General features: G+C 61.5%; 1 protein-coding gene across 1 annotated transcript in view; it reads right to left on the bottom strand.

The window, feature by feature from the left end:
- Nucleotides 1–6,831: 6,831 nt before the first annotated feature.
- The window catches only part of FOXK1 (forkhead box K1), a 65,565-nt gene continuing 53,891 nt past the window's right edge, over nucleotides 6,832–18,505 (bottom strand). Inside the window, exons 3-9 of the mRNA XM_058710969.1 lie at nucleotides 14,557–14,713; nucleotides 13,855–14,001; nucleotides 13,001–13,194; nucleotides 10,892–11,058; nucleotides 10,520–10,804; nucleotides 9,504–9,728; nucleotides 6,832–9,042 (exon numbers count right to left, since the gene is read on the bottom strand). Coding sequence (XP_058566952.1) covers nucleotides 8,774–9,042; nucleotides 9,504–9,728; nucleotides 10,520–10,804; nucleotides 10,892–11,058; nucleotides 13,001–13,194; nucleotides 13,855–14,001; nucleotides 14,557–14,713 — 1,444 coding nt within the window. The 3' untranslated portion in view covers nucleotides 6,832–8,773. The remainder of the gene's footprint in view (nucleotides 9,043–9,503; nucleotides 9,729–10,519; nucleotides 10,805–10,891; nucleotides 11,059–13,000; nucleotides 13,195–13,854; nucleotides 14,002–14,556; nucleotides 14,714–18,505) is intronic.

Here is an 18,505-nt window from a genome sequence, read left to right as displayed (position 1 = left end):
GCGTGTGACTGCAGGGTGGGTCGCCGCTCGCCATTCTACTGTCGGCGAAGAATGACTCGGTTGGTTTCCGGATTCTGGCAGTTGTGTACGCAGCCGGGACGCAGTCTGTCGTTTGCGGGGGGTGCGCCCGCTGGCTTTGGCACGCACCCCGCTTCACGAAGCGGCTTCGCCTGCACCGAGAGCTTGGCTGTGTGCCAGGGCCATTCCCTCCCTCTACGCGCACACACACCCCAAGCACCTTCCCAAGGGTGATATTTGACTGCTTCTTACAACAACGTTTGCATTTGTGTAAACTGGCATCTTAAGGTCTTACTAGTGAGAAATGGTCGTCTTGATCAAAACTGAAACTTGGGGCGCCTGGGTGGATCAGTCGGTTAAGCGTCCGACTGTTGATTTTGATTCAGGTCACGATCTCACGGTTTGGGAGTTTGAGCCCCACATGGGGCTCTGCACGGACCGTGCAGTGCCTGCTTAGGATTTTCTCTCTCTCCCCCTCTCCCCTTCTCTTTCCCCAAATAAATCACTTTTAAAAAACTTAAAGAGGGGCGCCTGGGTGGCTCAGTCAGTTAAGCGTCCGACTTCGGCTCGGGTCACGATCTCGCGGTCTGTGAGTTCGAGCCCCGCATCGGGCTCTGTGCTGACAGCTCAGAGCCTGGAGCCTGTTTCCGATTCTGTGTCTCCCTCTCTCTCTGACCCTCCCCTGTTCATGCTCTGTCTCCCTCAGTCTCACAAATAAATAAACGTTAAAAAAAAAATAAAAAAAATAAAAAACAACTTAAAGAAAAACAAACCGAGGCTTAAAAAGCTACACGTTTCAGAAGGACGCTAACTAGCCAGCGCAGCTCACAGAGCTTATTCTCACTCTTGCTCGTTATTCGGCTAAAATCCTGAAATGTCCCGACTCTGTTAAGGTTGAGCTCAGGCTTACAGTTAGCATCTTGCGGTGGCGGTGGGGTGAGGTGAAGGAAAGCAGGGTTCAAGCTTCAGTTACAACCGCAGGCAACCGCACTCGGCGAGGGGACGGGGTCACGTGCACAAATGCTGGAGAACCTTGACCAAAGATGCGTCTGTGACAAATGCACGTTTCTATGAAATCCCAAGTCAGGACTGGCACCCTTCTTACGACGGCTGAAATCGTAAACCCGGCCGGGCTCTGCAAAGGGGGGGCTCTCACCGCAGCTGACGTGCACGATGGCCTTTAATGCACAGAACACTGTGAGGCAGGGGCCCCATTTTGCAGATGAAGAAACAGGGCTTCTTGGAGGCGGAAGCCCCCCCCCCCTCCCCCCCCCCCGCTGAACTGTGAACCCAAGTCTGTCCAGGCTCCACCCCTGGTGGGTGCGAGGGCCCACCCGCGAGGCGGCTACGGGCGTCGGTGGGCTTCCCCAGCTTCACTGTCGGTGCCTGGGAGCCGGTGGAGGCTCCGCCGGCCCCTCTCCGTCCAGGGGCAGATGTGACTTGTCCTCCCGTCCCTGGAGCTGCAAACACGCACACTCAGGGAACTCCCCGGGGCCCAGGCCAGGCCAGGAAATCACAGGCACCTGTCCGTTGGCTTCTTCCCGGGAAAGGGCTACCGGGCACAGTGGGAGAAAACACACCTGCCCCAGGAACGGCCCCCTGGGGTCAGGCGCACCCCCCCCCCCCCCCCCCCCCCCCCCCGCCGCCCCATGCCAGGGAGCAGACAGTGGCTGGGTGTCCACCCGTCTGTCCCTCAGCAGTCACTCACAAGGACCACACAGAGCCCCGGGTCACTTCTGTAATATATAATTTTATTTCTGGTTATAGAAACAAATGCTAAGAGGAGAAACAGAACTTCCCCATCCACATACAACAATTTAATAGATAAAAGGACAGTTAAAATAAATGGAAAACAAAAAGTAGAAATTTGCAACTTTGTTATAGCTTTAAAACATTAACGTCTGATACAATTAGAAATCACATTCAGATCTCAAACTTAAAAAAAAAAAAGTATGGCTCCTTATTAAAAAAATACTGTATCCCATTTGAAACGAAAACGCAGGCAGGCCCAGCGAGGTGGGCCTCTCGTCTTTCCGAGGACGGGAGCGGACGGGACCGCGGGCCGTCTGCCACCTGCCACGTGCCGGGGCATCTGGGTCCCTCCTGGGAGGGCTTCCCGCAGACGGACGCCCGCCGCGGGCCCAGGGAGCCGAGTCTCCACTGTGTGGGCAATCACCGCTTTTCAAGCACTGATGATGAAACATACGGTGAAAAGATACTTCAGACAGCCACTGTACAAACACGCTCACGCGTGCACACACCCCCAACACCCGCCCCCCCCCCCCCCCCCCCAAGTCACTTTACAGGGAAGGTAACAAGCCTCTGTACTGGTTTAATCCCTCATCATGCGGGCTGTGCTGCGGGCACGGGGTTTGCGGGGCTGATCCGGGCGAGAGTCTGGGTCCCACCTTTGTCTCATTCCTCCTTCACCCCATCCTGAAATACAGACTGAGCCGCGTAAATTAAGTATCCGGGTATCCAGAAAGCCTTCCGGGCAGGGAGCTGGGAGGGAAGCAGGGAAGGGCCAAATTTAAAATGCTTGATTTTAAATCCCATATTTGTGGATTAAAAAAGGAAAGGAGGAGGAATCTGGGTCAGTTAACACAGAAAGTTAGACGTGATGAGCTTAAGAGGCAGCAGGCACAGGTTGACATCCTTCACGCCGGTTGACTTTGTGCGGGGAAAACCCACCCGAGTCAAGGCCCTCTTGCAGTGCGGCCAGCTGGCTCAGCACTCGGGCGACAGGTCACTGGGCGCCTCGGGACTCTGGGAGACAGCTCAGAGGAACAGCCCTGCCACTGCAGCTAAGGAAAACATTGTGCAACGTGCCAGACGATGTTAACAGCAACCCAGGGCACGTGGCCTGTCTACACGGCCACATCCCTCCCGGGCCTGGCCTCCCCAGCACTTTCTAACTGTTTCTGACGCGGAGTAAACCACCAATAAATATTTAGGTGAATCAAATGAGGAAACTATTCCAGAAGAGATTCCCAAAGAGAATAAGCCAGAATTCTTCCAATTATCATCTGAGTCCTAAAATATCTGGGTTGGAGCAAAGAGGAGAGAGCCACCTGGAGACTCGCCGGCCGGCCTGGGATGAGACCAGAACCTGTGGAGGGAGCGGCGGATGCAGCTCGGCCTCCCGCCGGCCCCCGGGGCCTGCTCCTCACGTTCCCCAGTGCACCCAGATGCCAGCAGGTGCCAGGAACGGGGACAGACATGCCCAGAAATGAAGTCACTGCTCCGTTCACTCTTGGCTGAATCCTCACGGCCAAAACCAGCGGTTAGGAGAACTGAAAGAGACCGGGTCCCCAAGCCTCACTAACGCAAAGAATTTCCTCCCAATCCTGTGTAGCAATGCAGTGCAGCCTCAGCCCCGGGCCGCGGGCAAAGCTTCAGAAGAAGCCCCGATTGGGAGCGACCGGCAGGAGGGCCTCCAACCAATAGTTGGCTGCGCTCCAGCGTCCCGGGGACCAGGCGTGTGTCTGGGGGTGGAGGCAGGGGTTGTTTTCTAGATGGGAACCGGGCCTCCCGCAAGCAGCCGGCACGGACACTCGCTCTCATGTGGCGGAGGCACCGTGGGGTCCGTCGGGCTCGCAGAAGTGATCCTGCGGACGTCCGACCTCCGTTTAGCTGTCCTGTGTCCCCCCTCCTGGGGGGAGCGGGTGCAGGCAGCACCCCTATTTTCTTCCTGGGGCCCTGGTGCCTCTGCGCGGACCTCCTAGGACACGGTGGAGAGGCAGGTAGGTCGTGGAGCGTCCCTCCAAGTGGCCGCAGGGCCGAGCCGGGGTTGCCGAGCGCCTTGGCAGAGACGGCCCCACACGGCCTGGGGCCCCTGAGGACTCTGCGGGACAGGCGGTGGCCTTGCTCAACGCAGGAGGAAAACGATTTTCCTTAAACGCAGCCGGGCAAGCGGGCCTGTGTTATTTCAGTTTGGAGAACGCGCCTGTGGCTGCGTCACAAAGTCCCGTCCTGGAGCTGGCACCAGGGACAACAGTGGAGACCTCGGCCAGCTCCTGGGGCTGCCGAGGACCCACCCGGCCAGGTCCTGAGCATTTAAAACCTAACGCGGGAGGCGAGGCCTCGGGACAGAATGCGTAAAAGGAAAGGACCGTATAAAACTGGAAAACAAGCTGAAAACGAGGGACAGACACCCTGCAAGAGACTGCGGGCGCGGCCACCCCTGTGGAGGCCCGTCTGGAGGGCGGCCCCACACGGGCACGCGGACAAACTTACATTCTTCTCAGAAAATATTGCTTCGAGGCTGAGGTATCACAAAGGCGGCTTGCGGGGGGGGGGGGGGGGGGGGGCTGGGAGGAGACGTTCTTTGCTTTAAGCCAAGCTAGCAGTGGGGCTGTGGGTCGGGGGGCCTGGTGGGGACTGTGGGTCGGGGGGCCTGGTGGGGACCGTGGGTCGGGGGGCCTAGTGGGGATTGGCGACCACGTGGCCGGGCTTCCTCTTAGCAGCTCTGCCTCTTGGGACCCGCAGAGAGTCGCGGTGCCTAAAATAAGCAGTACACGATCCCCTCAGCATCTGTGAGCACAGCTGCCCTGATCCCTTTTCTGGGGGAGCTACCGCCTCTCAGGGGCGCGGGGGGCGGCGCTGTGTGACCCCGAGATGGCCCTGCGTCCCACACGCAGTCGCTTGAGGGCAAAGCGGAATGTGAGGCGTTTGGAGAAACACACACCCACGGGACTCACTTCTGGGCTGTAAGAGCTCGGGGAACATTGTTTCTTCCCTGACGCTTTCTCACGTTCAACTACACGTTCAACTAAGCATCTTTTTTCAAATGAGGCCTGTTTTTGTCTCTATAAAGAAACTGACCCCAAGGCCAAAGGCACGCCTTCTCCTTCTGAACTCTGAATGGAGCGACCTTGTGTGCTCCCTCTGGACGCTCCACGGAGACCCAGTCTCAGAGGAAAGGAGAGCCCTGATCGAATCATGCCCACGGCCCCGAACTGGTCTTCCGCCAGCCCCAGTGAGGAGCAGGAAAGGGACCAGCAGGTCCCCGCTGAACCCATCGGGGCGCGGCAGGGCCCCCGCCCCCTGGCCGTGGCGGCACCCCCACCCCGCCAGCTCGAGAATCACAGAATAGTCATTTTAGTGACTCAGAAATCCCTCGCCACCTTCGCAATTTGGCCTGGCTGTTAAACAGAGAACAAAGGGAAGACTGCAAACCTTGAACAGGAACCCACCAGACCGAGAGTGGGGACTTGACGGGAGCGGCTGTAAGCACGCAGACCTGTTCCCCCCCAGCGCGGGGCTCAGTGCACCCGGCCATCGGCCCTGCGGTCCCCAGGGCATGGGCCGAGGCCCAGAGGGCTGTGTCCCAGGACAGGGGTGGGGGCGGTTCTGGCAGGTGTCTAACCTCACCGGGGGATGTGAGCCCTGTTACCTTTACGACTTTACAGAAAAGGTGGAAAGGGACATCTGCCGGAGCCCCTGACGCTCTGCCTCAGCCTGTCCTTGCACCACTCAGGACAGCGTCCGCGGCAAGAAAGACGCGGACCGCTCGTGAGGTCCACCCTACGGTCGCAGGGGCCGTGCCTCTGTGGCCTTCTGTGCCCCGCACCGTGGCACTCACTGGGCCCTGTGACATGCCCCGTGAGCTCTGGGTACAGGCCTTTTCCTTCCATTGCCCACCAGACCGTCCAGGTGGGAAACGCTCAGCTACTGAGTAGTTACTTCTGTGACTTCTTTCCTGTGCAGAGAGGGTGTTTTCCTGCATCTGGTGCCGGTCGACGGGGCGACAGGTCAAGCAGCAGACAGAAGGGAAGCCGGGTACCAGGGGGAGAGGGCCCAAGTGCCCTGTGTCACGACGCAGGGGAGACGGGACCTTCCCAAAGCCCGCACAACTGCCTGGCCGCCCCCTTCACACGCACCCGGGCCCTCGGGTGACCAAAGAGAAGGTTCTGAGACCCCTGAGACCACACTGACACCAGGATGGTGCCGGGATCGAGCTGTTTCCGCTTCTCCCCCACTGGTGGGGGCGGGCCCCCCCCCCCGCAACCCACACCTGTGGCGGGTCACACGCGGCCAAGATTCTGAGGGCCGCGGTTCCTTGGTCATTTATAGCCTGGCACTCTTGCTTCCAGTGTGGGGGGAGACCATCACTCGGTTGGCTCCAGGGGCACGGAACGACCTTTTCGCTCTACGGTGCATCTGGTTCCCAGGTGCAGGCTGCCCTCAGCCTTCCGGCCACCAGTCCCAGGCCAAGGGTGGGCAGGAGCAGGCCCGCTCTTGGGTCAGAGGACCGTGAACCCACCCACACGCCCACCGTCTGTGAGCCCGGACGGGCAGCTCCCCCAAGGCCTAGCCCTGCCCCTCTGCCCTGCGCCCATCCGAGCTGACCCCACAGGGTCCCCTTCTCAGTCCCGTGAGCTCCCCGCTCCCCACGTGGCAGAACCCACCGATGGACACCCTGCCCTCTCTCGTCTTCCCTCTCCTGGAACCACTGCCCGAACATGGGGTGGGTCATCACCAAAAATGAACGGAAACCAAAGCGTCTCCAAAGCCGGGCAAGCAAAGGGTCGGTGCCAGACTCACCAGACCTGGCGAAGGCCCGAGGCTCTTCCGCGCCCACGCTGTCCCGCGTGTCCCGTGCAGGCTGCCGGCCCAGCGTTCCCACGGGGGCAGACCTGGGGCCGTCCTGCCGGCCGGTGAGCAGATACAGTCCCCTCGGCAGGACCTCCTGACAGCCGACCTGAAGGCAGGCCCTGGGTTCGGATCCTCCCAGGTGAGGCCCTCGCAAGGGGCAGACTGCCTGTGCAACGCCCACCACCCCACCTGCCCTCTCACGCACACACCAGACGCTGCGGCGAAGAACAGAGTTTATAAAGCAGAAATCGCCAACGCGGAACAGAGTGCGGTTTCCCATCACCGAGGACGGCACGCCCGGCCACTTCCACCCCAGTGTCACCGGAGGCAGTGGGTGGGGACTTCACAGAAGAGCTTCTCTCCCAGTTGAAGTTGGTGCCATAGACACGAGCGGTTTGGGGCTTGAAGAATGTCGGACCAGGTGTCACAGGCCGGACGGCAGGACACTCTGGATTTGTCCTCGGCGACTGACGACCACGGCAGTGAGACAGAGCCTGTCCGCCCGCCCCGGCCACGGCCCGGCCACGCTTGGCACATAAGCCCGTCTTGCCTGAACGGCCTCGAGACTGTTCTGCGGTTTCTCCTTCGCTCTGAGCTGGCGCCTGACCCGGCCCACCAGGCCCGCTCCTTCTCTTGGGGGCTTTAGGGGCCGAGCTCGCTCCCTGTCGCTGCCGCTGGGGCGGGGGCCTGGGGAGGCAGCTTTGCTGGTTGGAGACCGATGCTGAGGACAGGCGACTTCCAGGAAGAAAAACTGTTCCTGCTGGACTTCTGTGCAGGGCCCAGTGTCCACCGTCAGAAAAACCAGTGCTGGGGCGGCCGGCCAAGTTTAGAGTCGCTTTTCACAGACCACTTGACGTTTCCTGAGAATGTTCTCCGAGAGGAGCTGAAGAGCTAGAACGTGGACCCCAAACTGGGCTATAAACCAGGAGTGCGGCGGCCTCACCTCCGGCTGTGGTGACGGCTCCAGGAGGCACGGGGCGTCTGTGAGCGCAGGGCCTCGGCCCCGGGGAGCCTGGCATCACTCGCTGGTCATGCGGCCAGGTCGCAGGCAAGACCGATGGAGGCAGCAAGAGCCAAGCACAGGGGCGGTGTGGCCCCGGCGCTGCGGGCACAGGACACGGCCTGACTTACAGCAGGAGGTACGTGTCGGGTGGTAAAGCGACCGCCACTTGCTGATGGTATCCGAGAGGCGCCCGCCAGCGCGGTGCGTCCCACGGCATCCAGGCACCGGGGCCTCAGGCCCGCTGAGGACACAGGGCTCGCCGATTCCCGGTTTCGGGGCCTCTGGACGAGGACCCTCGGCCGCTCCCGCCCACACAGCTTTCCGCCCCGAACGCCAGTCTGGGAGGCCGTCGATCTTTCTTGGAGTTAGCAGACAGAGCGGCAGGATTGACTCGTCACAGGATTAATGCCAGTAAGAAGCCCAGGCCTACGGCCGTCACGCTGTCCACAGACGCAGACCTCACAGACACCTGCTTCCTTTCGTGTTTATCTCAGATTTGAGATGAAGCCTGAATCCCACCGTTCCAACAAAATAAGAAAGCCAAGCCTGAGCCCCGCACCCCAGATTAATGCCAATGCTTTCCGTGTCGCTACTTTAGGGAGAAAACCCCACGGGACGCTCCGGGCTCTGGCAGCGCCTGCCTTTCTCCTGTGCACTCCCAATCCGCCGCAGAGAGGACCCGTGCCGCTGCCGTCCCCTCCCTCGCACGACGGCCTCCGTCTGGGCCTCCGGGGGCCACGGGTGCTCCCGCAGCCTCGCCTCTGCTCGTGGCTAAGTCTGCCCGTGATCCGTGATCCGTTCCTCCAGGCGCCGGGCCGCGGCCTCGTCCCCCACGCCCTCGGCCACGGGCCCAGGAGAGAAGACGGTGCAGGAGAGAAGGAAATAAAAACAAACAATTCCCGAATCATACAATCAGCGGTCTGAACTTGTTTATGTGTTTTGTTTTAAACCACAGCGGGGGCAGGAGACAGAACAGGGAGGACGAGTGCGTCCAGGTGCGGGTGGAGGCCGAGACCGTCCTGTCCGTTTGGCACGTGCGCAGGTCACCGTGGAGCCTTCTTGTCGCGGTCTGCAAGCGGCAGGGGGTCGGCGGTCAGGGCCTGGCTCCAGAATCCCTTACGGCGAGCGTCCCACTCGGCCCGTAGGCAGGCGTCTTCACTCCCCGGTTCCGGGTCCCTGCGGGCCGGCGGCCGTGATCACCCCGGCCTGCGCGGTCACAGTCCCACTGGGCTCCTCTACGCGCGACCTTTTGACCTCGGGCTCCCCGGTGGAAGAGGCGGCGGAGGCAGCGGTGGCCGGGGCGGTGGCGGTGGTGGCCGCGGCCGCCGCCGGCTCCTCGGGCCCCACCTCGCACACCCGCGTGACCACCACCGGTGTGGATGAGCTCGCCTGGGCCGCCAGGAGTTGTAGGGGGCTGGTGAGGGCTGGGAGCGGAGGAAAGAGAGGTGCGCGTTGGCGAACGGCTGAGGGCGGCACACGGGGAGCCGCTGCGAGAGGGCCAGGCTGACCACGGGGGCACCCGGGTCCCGGCCCCTCGCCGGCTGGGCCTCGAGGGCCACGCCCTCCCCGACCCGACCCTGCTCTCGCCTGGGGGCCCTCCTCTTGCTGATCTCTGCGGACGCCCGGGGCCCCCGCCCCCTCCCTGCAGCTGCACCCCTGCTTCAGTTCCGGCCGGGACTCGCCGCCCACCTCCGGCTATTTTCCGACCCCACGGGTGTGAGCGCTGGGCCGTGAGGACTCTGCCTTCGGCAGGGCGCCGGCCCCGGCCTGACCGGCAAGCCCCCCGCGCCGAGGGCACAGAGGGATCGACCGGACGTTCTCGCACGGCAGGCGCTCCGCGCAGAGCGACCGGGCGCGGAAGGGCAGGGGCCGGGCAGGGCCTCACCGTAAGTGCTGCCGGCTAAACTGTTGGTGGGGACCGCGTGCTTCCCGTTCTGAGTGACGGCCCGGACAGGTAGGTGGTGCTGCCCGATGGTCACCGGAGTGGCTGGCTGCAGGATGGTGACCGTGTGGCCGGGGACCCCCGGGGCCATCTGACTGGCTACCGTCTGGATGACGCGGCTAGCGGCGGGGATGGTGGCGAAGGCGATGGTGGGCTTCTCCTCCAGGCCTGCAGGAATACAGTGTGTGCGAACCCTGCGGGCCCGCCACGGCGGCCCGCGCCCATGCCCACGCGAGCCGCGGCAGGAAGTCTGTTTACCGGGGGGGGGGATTGGACTGCGGCTTTAAGGCATCGGCGCTGGGGAAAACACTTTTCTCAAAAGAAAAATCCTACCAACGAAATACATTTGAAACGAGAAAAACGATGAATAGGGTTTTAGGAAAACATAAAAACAGACGAAGGGACGGTATCATCTGGAATGAAAAGGTTTGCAACTGGAGTCACAGACTTCCTTCCCCAAAACGCCTTTGTCGTTATGACGCGATCGACAGGCGTGGGGGCCGCGAGAAGGAGGCCCCGGAGTCAGGCTCCCACCAGCATCTTCCGTGCCACGGGCTGCATTCGCGAGCACCCGTTATTCCTTGGGCCCAACGTGCCTCCCGTAGGAACCTGTAGCGGTTTTTAAGCGACTTCCAAGGACTCCCCACCGGGGGCCCCTGAGCAATGCTCCCCCCACCCCCCCACCCCGGCCACGGCCTCAAGCCCCACAGCCCCGCACCGTTTCCTCGGGGTCGCGTACACCCGAAGGCACGACCGCCGAGAAGGGCAAACAGCACGGATTTACAAGGACGCGCTCTCCAAGAAACCCGCAGCAGGGAGACAAGGAGGAGCAGCCTGAGAACCCTCGGACCCCGGAGGGAGCGCGTGTCCCCAGCACGTGGGCCTTCAGCCTCGTAGCCCAGGCTGACGGGCGACCTTCCGGGCACCAGCCCGGCCCGGGGACCACATGACTGCCTCACCTCTTGTCTCGCTTCCCAGGTCCAGCACGGCTGTGCCCGCCGCTTCGTGGGCGGCTCCTGCTGAGGCCTGGCTGGCGAGGATGTACCCGTTGGCGGAGCTGGCGGACGTGGTGACCACCCTGAGCATGGTGACAGGGGGAGCCTGCTGCACGACGTGGATGGCGTGGCCGGAGGGCTGCTGCGCCGTCACTATGGATGCGGGCATGTAGGCGACGGGCTTGGCAACCAGGCTGGGCGGTCGGGGAGGCACGGTCATGATCACCGGCTGGGCGCTGACGGGAGAACCTGCACGGAGGAGGAGCACGGCCGCTGAGCCTGCGCACGCGAGGCCCGCTTCCGCCACGTCGCGTAAAGGCCCCAAACCACTCTTACCGGGTGCACTTTGGGAATACCGATACTCTGGAACAGAAGCTAACTTTGACCCGAAGTCAGGGTCGTGCGGAACGGGCGAGCCCTCTCGAGACAGGCACTCTGGGGTCTGCAGGCCGCTAGAGCGAGGGGACATCAGCCCAGGGTGGGTGGGCGAGGCTGGAGCACTCCTACGGAAGCAACGAGAGAACGGAGCGCGGCGGTAAGCACGCGGGGCGAGGAACGAAGACGGCATCTGAACGTGAACGTCGGCGCATCCGCGTCTCACACGTCACCTGCGCCAGCTTTTCCTGACGCTCTTCTGCTCTTGCGGAGAGTTTCCAACACCAGCAACGATGCTGTCCGATACACGGAAAGGCAACCGGGCCCTGAACCCAGCGAACGGGAGGACGCCGCGTTATTCGTGGCTTCCCAGCAAAAGCCACGCTCCGGAGCATTTACTTCCTGAAAGGGACCCGCCAGGCTTCCGCAAAAGTGGCTCAGTGTTCCGTGTGAAAATCACGAGCTCTGCTGGGATGGGCACAAAGCCCCCACCAGGACAGAGGACACACCTACAGGCTGTTCATCTCGCAGGAAAGGCTGCTCCCTCCGCCACCGTTCTCTTGGTTCGAAAACGGAGATCCCGTCCGGCTCCTGCCAGTGAGGCTGGCCCAGGACCGGCTACACTGCACGGGGACTCACGTCCCGCGAGCTGAGTCACAGGGTCAACACAAACCCTCAGAGGCAGGACGATGGGACTGCCTGGGTGCAGCTGGGGGACACAGCGGCCTTCACTCTGCATTCATTTATCACCATAAACTCCCTCGTGAATGGCACCCTGGTCTCCCCGGGCACAGACCTGGCACCCTGTCCGCCCCCCTGGGCCCCCAGTCTTCCTTGCTTCTCCCACCTGCCAGCTGGCTCGTCTGACTCCAACCCAGGCCTGGACCCCGTCTGCTCATTCCCATGCTCCAACTGGTGGTCGGCCTGGGTCCCTCCCAGCCCCCGAGGCTGTGACGGTCGTCAGCCCTCTCTAGCAGGACCTTACCCTGCACCAAGCGCACTCTGCTTCCTGCCCGCCTCCCACCCAGCACAAACACACCCACTGCCTCCCTCCTCGGCCACCCGGGCTCTGCAGCCACGAGAGGCCCCCCTCTCCGTAACACACAGCTCACGCGGAGGCCGTGCTGGGCTGCCCTCCCGGCCTGAGGGTTTCCCGCCTGCCACTCCCCTGTGCCGCGTCACGAGATGGCATCCCCAACTCCCAGGGTGACCCTGGGGCAGGCCCGCCCCACGCCCTCCCACAGACACTCCTTATCGGGGTTTCCGGGCAGTGCTGGGCGCAAAAGGCCAGCCCCGTAACCACTGCCCCAGCTGGCGGACAGGCTCATCTACAAGTGAAACGTAGTGCTGGTCACCGCTAGGGTTTGAACTGTGTCCCCAGAAACCACCAGTGCCTCAGAAGGGGACCTTGCTTGGAGTCAACTCTTTACAAAAGTGACGGAGTTGGATGAAGTCACTAGGATGGTCCCCAGCTCAGTGACCGGAGCCCTCAAAGGAGCACTCTAGATGCACGCGCCCGGGGAGAACAGGGCGGGATGATGCAGGAGGAGGTCGGGGTGATGCTCCCACAAGCCTGGGGGGGCACCGGTCGTGGCCAGCAAGCCCCGGAAGCCGGGACAGGCCTGGAGGAGAGGACGCGCCCAGCCACCCCCATGGCCTCTGGCCGCGGAAGCGTGGGACAAGGGCAGCTGACGTTTCTGTGGCCGGGCCTGTGGTACTCTCCCCACAAACTAACCCTTGTCACTCTCACAGAATTTCTCTCCACGTTCCCACCAAGCAACGTGGGATCCGGAAAATCTGAGCTCCGTTCAAACGTCCCGAATTCCGACCTCACCAACGTGACCATCGCCTTTCTTCCAATTTCTACTTCGGTCACAGCGTTGGCTGCTGAGAGCTGACAGGTCAGAGGGGCAGCGAGCTGTCCACTTACTCTGCTGTTACAGACCTCACTGGTCCTCAGACAGTCTCGCTCGAGAAATACAGGTGACAAGTTTAAAGTACCCAAGACGCTACTGTGACGAGCCGTCTGTGGAAGCCGGCCTCTGACCGAGGGGCAGCCCGGAGGCTTACCTGGACGACAGCGGCCCGAAGGGCGTGCGGAAGCAGGAGACGCCCCTCTGCCTCCGTTTCCGGAATGCCTGTTCCACGAGCTTCGCTTCTGAGGCGGGGTCTATTCGCCAAAAAGACCCCTTCCCAGGCTCCTCCTGGGAACGAGGGACTTTAATAAAGTAGCGGTTCAAAGAGAGGTTGTGTCGGATTGAATTCTGTGGACAAGCAGAGACATTCGCCAGTTAGCACGCGGCAAAACAAACTCCGTATCTGAACGCAACAGACACGAGACCAAAGATGATGGGACGGCCCGGAGGTGATGCCAGTGAGGGCGCTCCACAGGCCGGCAAGGTAAGTGTGTTTTACTGGCAAGTGCAAAGGCACGGTGGTAGTTTTTTTTTCTATCAAAATCGAGCACAGCATTCTTTCCAGAAAAAGTGAAACAGAGAGACAAGCCATAGGCCAGGAGTATGTCAAGTTTGAAACCTGTACTAAACCAAGTAGCCAGCGGGAAACAGCGACCGTGGGCAAAACAAGTGAGAGACACAGCTAAGTTAGGTCTGACGGTCCCCGTGCACGCGGGCCGCCGTCTGGGCCCACGTGTGCGCCCATTTCCAAAGTAGCCTGGGACTACGAGGGGCGGTCAGCGTGAAAACGTAACAAGGCATACGTATCGCCCTTCCCTGCTCTGGCCGCTGGAGGGACAGAAGACTATTTTGACTCCCAGGGGCTGTGGCTCATTGGAGACAGACCACAGGTCACCGATGAGGACGCCCCTGTACCGCTTTCGGGCTTTCAGAACACGACCCGCCCGTGGGCGCCCTTGTTCCGGGGCAGCGGACCCAGAGCCCGGCTTCTCGGGCTCGAGGCCTCACCTGCCAGCCTTTGTCAGCCGTCCGGTAGTAAGGGTAATGCTTGGTGATGTGGGCGTAGATGCCGCTTAGTGTTAGCTGCCTGTCCTGCGCTGACGAGATGGCCTGCACGATCAGCTGAGCGTAGGAGTACGGGGGCTTCGACTCGTCCTGAGGAGACAGGCAGCACGTGGTCAGCGCGTGGGTGGCTCCAGAAGGGCGTCCACGCCCCGGCCGCCCACGGCCCCTCCGGCAGGGCGCCCTTCCCACACGGACCGACGGCTACGGCGTGCCCGCCTAGCCCCGTCCCAGCGACCGCCACCCGCTTCCCCGACGAGCGAGCAGTGCCCCGCGCCTGCCCCACGCGGGGAAGACGCAGAAGTCTCTCACTTCCTCTACAAAAGGATTTCAAAACAGGTATCAGACGGGAATGAGCCAAGATACACAGTTGTAAGGAAAAACTTGTCATTTTTCCTCAAAGACTAATTAAGTTAACACCCCGAAGCCATCCCGTCACGGGCAGACGGGACGAGGGCGAACAGTAAGGGGGTGCAGGGCGGGAGAGAGCAGCTCCCGCGGTGCCCAAACGTGCCGCCAGGAAGCGGGCTATTCCCGCAGCGTCCCGTCCCCCCCGGGGGTGCCTCGCTTTCACGCGGGCGCCTCCGCGCCCGCTCCGTGCCCCACGCCCGGCCGCCGCGCGGCCACATGCGCCGTGAGTCCCGAGACCTTAGGGCTGTCCCCTCCGGACGCGTCCGCCTGCTGCTCTGAGGCGGCCTTCGCGGCAAACTCTGCGGCCAGCTGCAGGTCTGAGGTCACGTTCTGAACAAAGCGGTAGCCGGAGGACCCCGCTCCGCGTGGACTGGCCGGGCAGGAGTTGGGAACGCTGCGGAGAGAAATGACACGTCCTAAGTTCTTGACCCCGAAAAGGACGACTGGCGGTGCAGGATCTCAGGACCTACCTGGGTGACGCAGGGGGACAGAAACTCTGACCCCCTTCTTCTCTACGTCATGTGACACGGCACCTCCCCTTTGATAAAGGCTGGACCAAGTGTGACTGGAGACAGTTCGTGTCCACGCACAGCCAGCGTAGCAGCGGTTTCTGCTTGCAGTGGGCAGCTGTGGGCCCTGATAGGCAGGTTTCCGGGACGGCCACCGGGTGGCTCCCGTCCCCACTGCAGACAGCCGGGCTGACCCTGCCCGTGGCTGCTGTCGGGCGCTCACGGGCCCACACGAGGGCGCTGTGGGCAAAGGCTGGGGAGCCGTGGCGTTCAGAGAGGGCGTGAGCACCTCTGGGTCGGGCCCTCCCCAGTTCCTCCGGAGCCACGGCCACGGCTTCGACCTCTGTCACTCACGTTGGCTGTGAGTGGAACCACCTATGGCCCAAGGCCACTCTCGTTCCCGGCGGGTCCCGAGTGGCTTGCAGGGCCCCCGGCCGCTTCCTTGCTGGAGCCCGCCCGGCCCGGCTCCCTGGCGGGCTCTGGTCTCATGAACAAGGTAGACTTTGGTTATCAAACTACAACAACATTCTCATTTTGAAAACCAGTTCTGTCATAAAATTTTCAGAGGCAACAAATGACACTGGGAGTGGGTGACAAGCCCAGGTAAAGGTGCCCCTGCTGGGACCTGACCAGACCACGGACGGGCCCCCGGCTTCAGGAGAGCTCCTGCAAAGCCAGTACCCCAGTAGGAACCATCCAGAAGGCCCCAGTTTTCTGAACACACACCATGTGCTCTGCCCCATTTCCCTGCCCGAGTGTCCTGCCCCTCAGTGTCCAGAACCTTCCTCCTCCCCCGGGGCGCAGGACGGCAACCACCGGCTTATGGGTCTGTCTCCCTTTGGTAAAGGCAGGAAACAATTAAAAAAAAAGCAACTTTTTCTTAATTGAATTTGGAACCAAATACACAAACCCCAAACTTACAACATGAGGCGTGAGGGGAAGACAAAGGAGGTCACTGGTGCCACGTTCACGTACTCGAAACCCAGCTGCTCAAATACAGTCACCGCACGTGGCACCAGGCGGTGGTTCAGCGGTCACGCAACCCTGCCGTGAGGACTTTTCCCGAAGGTTCTGCCCTGCACTCTGCCAAACGGTGCGGCAGCACAGAAGGCACCCGCCAAAGGCAGCCCCGTCAACCCTGCATCATTCCCAGACACACTCCACGCCCCGTCTGGACCTGAACGCAAATGAAGCCAAACGGTGAACCTTCCTCCAGAGCACGAGGGACGAGACCCGGAAACATACCTCCCGGACACGGATTCCCACCCGGCCGGGTGGCTGGTGGACCCATAACCGCGTGCCGCCCTCACAGCGGAGAGGACACACAGCGGCCCGTGGGCTTAGGCACACGGGCTCCCGCCGCCCGTCCCAAGTCACCGTTTTGTAAAAGACTACAGAAAACTTGCATTGAACTCACTGAACTCAGAGAAAAGGCTGTCTGTCGTTCACCAAAGAGAGACTGCAAATGGAAGTGACGTGTAGGGTAGCAAAAGCAGGCCCACGAAAAGGAGAAGCGGGGGCGGCCCCCTAGCACTTTCTACGGCGCCCGGCGGCTCGTGCTGGCCAGCGCTCCTGGGGGCACGCAGAGGGGCAGGTTTGGGCCCAGAGCTGCCCAGCAGGCCCGTCCCAGGCAGACGTGTGTTTGTGCGCACAGGCCTGTGGCCTCAGAGCAGCTAGCTCTTCTCCGTGAGCCCCAATCAGCTGTCCCCGCAGGTCGCCTCGGCCGAGAGGGCTGTGCCTGGTACCCGGCCGCCCTGATCTCACACCGCCATCTGAAGGGAAGGATGACAGAGAGAGGCCACGTGAGCTTAGGGAGGCCTCAGGCAGAGCAAAGTTCAGTTCAAGGACAGGCCTCAGAGGGGCAGGTGTGGGGTGGGGGCCTGGGGGCCTGGGCTTCCAGCAAGGCTCCCGCCCTGGGGAAACCCACCCAGACATTCAGAGTCCCATACCAGAGCTGGAGCCGACCCCACTGAAAATCTCCCTGACTACTAGCAAAATCTGGAAAGCATTCTCCTCCTCCTTCTTCTTCTTCTTTTTTAAGTAGGCTCCAAGCCCAACATGGGTCTTGAACTCATGACCCCCAGATCAAGAGTCGCGTGCTCTACGACTGAGCCAGCCAGGGGCCCTGGAAAAAGTTCTTAAAGTATAAACGCACTTGTGTATCTCTAGAGGGGATGGGACAGAGAGGACACGGTGGGGCCCTCCTCGGATGCCAGACTTCAGCAAAGAACTGCTCCCTTGGTGGGTGGGTGGGGGGGGGGGTGTCCCCAACTGCCCAGGAACACGGGACATCTGAATTTGAGCACCGGAGAGCAGCAGCGGAGTCCCAGCAGCCGTGACCTACCAGGCGTCACGTAAAACAAGTGTCTGTTGTTCCCGACCCGAGATTAAAGGTGGAAACGAAGCTGAACGTGCATTTCAGTCCACTGCTCACCGACCCCCCCTCTTATGGGAAAAGTGCTCCTGAGTCACATTTTTGTTTCAGGCGAGAGAGACTTAAGGTGCTGAGTGGCGGCCACCCTGGACTGGGGCCACTGTCTCGCCAGGGCAAACCCAGACTGGCTCTGACAGCCCAGGCCTGGAACGGGACCTCTGTGACCACGCAGGTCACAGCTGCCGATGACACTGCGTCCTATGTTTACAAATACTGGAAAAGAAGGAACAGCCTGATGGGAAAGTGCATCTTACTGTGGCGATAAGAATTCAAGCTGAGAAAGACCAATCGGACAGGAGGCCAGCCCAGGAAGTCTGCACATGGAAGGATGTGGAGTGTGGCCTTGACCTCATCCCCAGAAAGGCACAGACCGCATTTATGAGCGGTGGGAAGGCTGCTAAGGCACTTTTGAGGGGCAAGGAAACGCTCTTAAAATCTTAAAAAGAGGATAAAAGGAAGTTCAATAAAGGATGGGAGGGGAGAGCCTTTCAGGAAGCTGGCGGGAGAGGCGGGAGAGGGGGTAAGGACACAAGCGGAGGCCCCCTGGCAACAGTAAGGTCGTCACGGACCCACGGAGTCTTGCGCTCAGAGGGCAAACGTCAGGTCCAAAAGGGTCAGCATCCAGAGGGGCACCGGACTCGTTAACAGCGACACTCAAAGCCAGAAAATGACTTTAAATTCCGAGGGAAGAATGTGTCCCACTGAGAATTCTCCACGTAGTGCAACCAAGAAAAACGATGATTTCCTACATTTACTTGTCCTGTACCCCTTCCCAGGAAGCAACCGGGGGACGTTCTCCACTAACAGCAAGGAGCAGGTTGGGGAGACCTGCTGGGCACAGGGAGTCAAGGTCAGAGGTGCCCCAGGCTGGGTCCAGGCGGAGGGAGCCCGGGCTCCTGAGGAAGAACCCGGCAGGTGTGAGGGCCGTGCGGGGCAGAGGGTGGCCGTGCTGGGCACAGGGACGTGGAGACAGCACCAGACACAAACTCCCGGCAGAACTGCCAACGCCCAGACAGGGCACGGTGGGGGCTGGGGCTGCCACCGGCCCACTCAGAAAGCACCGCTGCCCACTGCACCCACAGCCCTAGTGCCATCTCCTCGGGAGCACGGGGCGGGCAGGCACGACAGAACCCCGATTTCCAGCTAGGAGGTCAACGCGGCACACGCCGAAACCCGAGAAGCCAAGAGAGCCGCGTCGCAGACCGCGCAGAGGTAAGCAAACCGGCAGGGCGCTCGGGGTGGG

This window comes from Neofelis nebulosa, chromosome 18, assembly GCF_028018385.1.
Source record: "Neofelis nebulosa isolate mNeoNeb1 chromosome 18, mNeoNeb1.pri, whole genome shotgun sequence".
Lineage (NCBI taxonomy): Eukaryota > Metazoa > Chordata > Mammalia > Carnivora > Felidae > Neofelis > Neofelis nebulosa.
This window is presented reverse-complemented; position numbering and strand designations above follow the sequence as displayed.